The sequence below is a fragment of the Pseudoliparis swirei genome, chromosome 18 (assembly GCF_029220125.1).
Source record: "Pseudoliparis swirei isolate HS2019 ecotype Mariana Trench chromosome 18, NWPU_hadal_v1, whole genome shotgun sequence".
In the NCBI taxonomy this organism is placed as follows: domain Eukaryota; kingdom Metazoa; phylum Chordata; class Actinopteri; order Perciformes; family Liparidae; genus Pseudoliparis; species Pseudoliparis swirei.
The window spans coordinates 28,147,009-28,150,096 of record NC_079405.1 but is presented as its reverse complement, the minus strand read 5'-3'; the positions used below and the strand labels follow the sequence as shown (position 1 = coordinate 28,150,096).

At 39.2% G+C, this 3,088-nt stretch overlaps 1 protein-coding gene across 2 annotated transcripts in view; it reads left to right on the top strand.

Annotated features, from left to right (window-relative positions):
* The first annotated feature begins 2,131 nt into the window (after nucleotides 1–2,131).
* Nucleotides 2,132–3,088, top strand: part of ube2r2 (ubiquitin-conjugating enzyme E2R 2) — a 3,343-nt gene continuing 2,386 nt past the window's right edge. The window contains exons 1-2 of one of the 2 annotated variants that reach the window (XM_056438066.1): nucleotides 2,132–2,683; nucleotides 2,905–3,088. The exon at nucleotides 2,905–3,088 is cut by the window's right edge and continues 10 nt beyond it. In XM_056438066.1, the coding sequence (XP_056294041.1) occupies nucleotides 2,922–3,088 (167 nt within the window). In that variant the 5' untranslated portion in view covers nucleotides 2,132–2,683; nucleotides 2,905–2,921. Of the gene's footprint in view, nucleotides 2,685–2,904 lie in introns of both variants that reach the window. The other variant, XM_056438064.1, reaches the window with a different exon arrangement.

The following is a 3,088-nucleotide window of genomic DNA, read 5'->3' as shown; positions in this document are numbered from 1 at the left end:
CACGTGCGTGTGTTATTTCAAAATCACTGCATCCGGTTAACTGTGAAAACTGCTGACTCAGGGTTTTTGTCACCACGCGCGCGGCGTGAGGGTGAACCATGACCACGCGCGACTGATGAGGGTCATTGTTGTTTTTTCTTTCTTCTTCATTGAGGTTTATCGGCGTATTATATAAACAATACTTTGACTCCTTGCAAGTGAAAATGTAAATAAAAATAATCAGCATATATATATATTATTTAAATTAAATAAAACAATAATTAGACGAATGTATTTATTTTATTATATATACATATAATTATCTTTTTAATTTAAATAATAATATATATTTAAGTTAAGCTAAATTATTTTTATTTTTATTTATTTTAAATAATAATTATATAAATATATATATATATATATACAACTAGAATTGTGTAAGTCCGACGTTAGCTTTTATAACTAAGCAAATTACTGTTTGGTTCATTACCGCCACCCAGTGGTATTACATTACATTACATGTCATTTAGCTGACGCTTTTATCCAAAGCGACTTACAATCCTGTTACATTCATACACTGGAGACGCAGCTACAGGGAGCAATTCAGGGTTAAGTGTCTTGCTCAAGGACACATCGACTAGGGCGGGGATTGAACCTCCAACCCCCTGATTGAAAGACGGATCTGCTAACCACTGACCCATAGTCGCCCATGGTATGGAGTGTGAGTCAGGATGTACCTGCAGTTATTGTTTAAATTAAATTAAAATAATCATATATATAATTATTTTTGCAGAGTTATTATTTAAATACAATTTAAAAAATTATTATATTGATATATATATATAATTTTTATTTAAATTAAATCACAAATTAAATAATTTACATGAACAAAAATATATATTATTATTTAAATTAAATAAAAAAGACAATTATATGTAAATATATATTATTTAAAAAATAATTTTCTATATGTATAATTATATATATATATATTTTAATAATAATGATATAGATAAATATTGTATATTATATTATAATATTTGTATATATATATATAAATTTAACAAAACATGCATCAATAACAAACAAATTCTCCCCTGCTGGACGCAGCGCCCCCTGCAGGAGCACAGGTCCAGCAACAAAACCTCCACCTGAGCCCTGATGTTTATGTGATCTCTCCAGACTTTTCACTTTATTTCCCTTTTCCACTACAATAATCATGTGGAATAAACATGCACATTCCCAAGTAATGGACACAACAACAACAGCTATGTAGAAACAATAACTAACATTCAGGACTCCCTGTACAAAGTGTAGTTTGAGGCTTGAGACAATTATTTCAGTAAATAAATATTGTTATTGCACTAGAATAAATATAATTATTCATTTGTTCTTCAATAAAATACCTTGGAAGCATGTTGGTCAAGCTCCACCACTTTTTATAAATGACTTACATATGCAACCAGCAAAATATGTACACACTGTCATGAAGAAATTCACGGAAGCATCACTTTGACCAGCTGTACTCTTACACATCTGTACAATAAACATGTTAATGTGCCTTAATATAAGTATAACTGTAGCATAATATTTGGAGATTAGTATCTTATTTGGCTGAGTAAAAAAGGTAGCTTAAGTGAGAAGAAATTGAAATAAAAGGTACCATTGAGCTGTCTTTTTTTGTGACGTTATCATTGAATAAAGTAAATACACGTGATTTTTGAATATGTTTATTTTCGTAACTTTTTAAAACACCTAAACATTGTAATGTGCGCACATGTGTGACTGTCTTAATTGATTTTTAAAAATACAAATAATAATTTTCAACACTTTCTTTCTTCTTTTTTTAAAACTGCGGTTGGCATCCATATAACTGGTGCATTACCGCCACCCTCTGGAGTATTGATCTCTCAGTTGACGCTTTACCCTCAAAACAAAACAAACAAATATAAAACAAAACAAAAATTAAATATATAAAATTAAATTAAAATTAAAATGAACCCTCATCGCTACATTTCAATTATACCCTATAATAAACCCCCTGTGTCCTTTTAATTTTCAACACGATTTATTTTTCGGTTTATAAGCATCGGGGGCGCGCACGTCACGTTCGGATCGCCTTACGTTCCGCAGACACGCGCAACGACGAGCCCGGAAGTGCCGATGGGAGGAAAATAAAAAAGAGAAATCGATCAAAAGAAAGATCCGCTGTAATTCCTCCGAGGTGTAAACCTCCAACTTACGGTCCTTCTTCAACGCGGACGGCCTGCTCGAACCCCTCCGAACCGGGGAGAAGTCGCTCGTTTTTCGGGGTCAGTTTAGCCGACGTGCGGAGAAGTTGAGGACCGATAAACAAACGTAAACAAGCGGGGGGTCCAGCCGAGCGGCGGCGGGTCGGAAACAGAACCGGGGTCGGTTGGTGGGTCGGAAAGAGACATGTCAGGGGGAGAGTCCCCTCTTTCGAGCCCGAGAATGATCCGCAGGAGCCCGTGACTTTCCACGACGAGCTCCCGGGGGGTCAACCGTCATCACGGCCGCACAAAGACTCCCGAAGACCCGCAACACGAGGACCCGCCGCGCGGCGCCGAGAGAGACCAGCGGGACCGTTTGAGACGCAGCCGGGGCGCGCATGGACCACCGATGAGTGCACCTTCCGGTTAACGAAGCCAACCCACAGACAGACACACACACACACACACACACAGGTAAACAATATTGTATTTATTAACTTTGCATCTTTAAAAAAGGTGGGCCCGCGGACTGGACCCGGGACTCGAGCTAGCCCTGCAGGCCACAGATCCTGCAGCTGAGACTTGACTCTTCTTGTGGGGGGGGGGGGGGGGGGCTTTTGTTCTAGTGCAAACAAAGAGTGTGGGGTGCAGAATCAATTATGATCATTAAGTCCATCCCCCCCCCCCCTCTCTCCAGAAGTTGGATCAACCATGGCCCACCAGGCAACCCCGAGTTCCCAGAAGGCCCTGATGATGGAGCTCAAGTCCCTGCAGGAGCAGCCGGTGGAGGGCTTCCGCATCACTCTGGTGGAGGAGTCTGACCTCTACAACTGGGAAGTGGCCATCTTCGGGCCCCCCAACACCCTGTACGAGGGGGG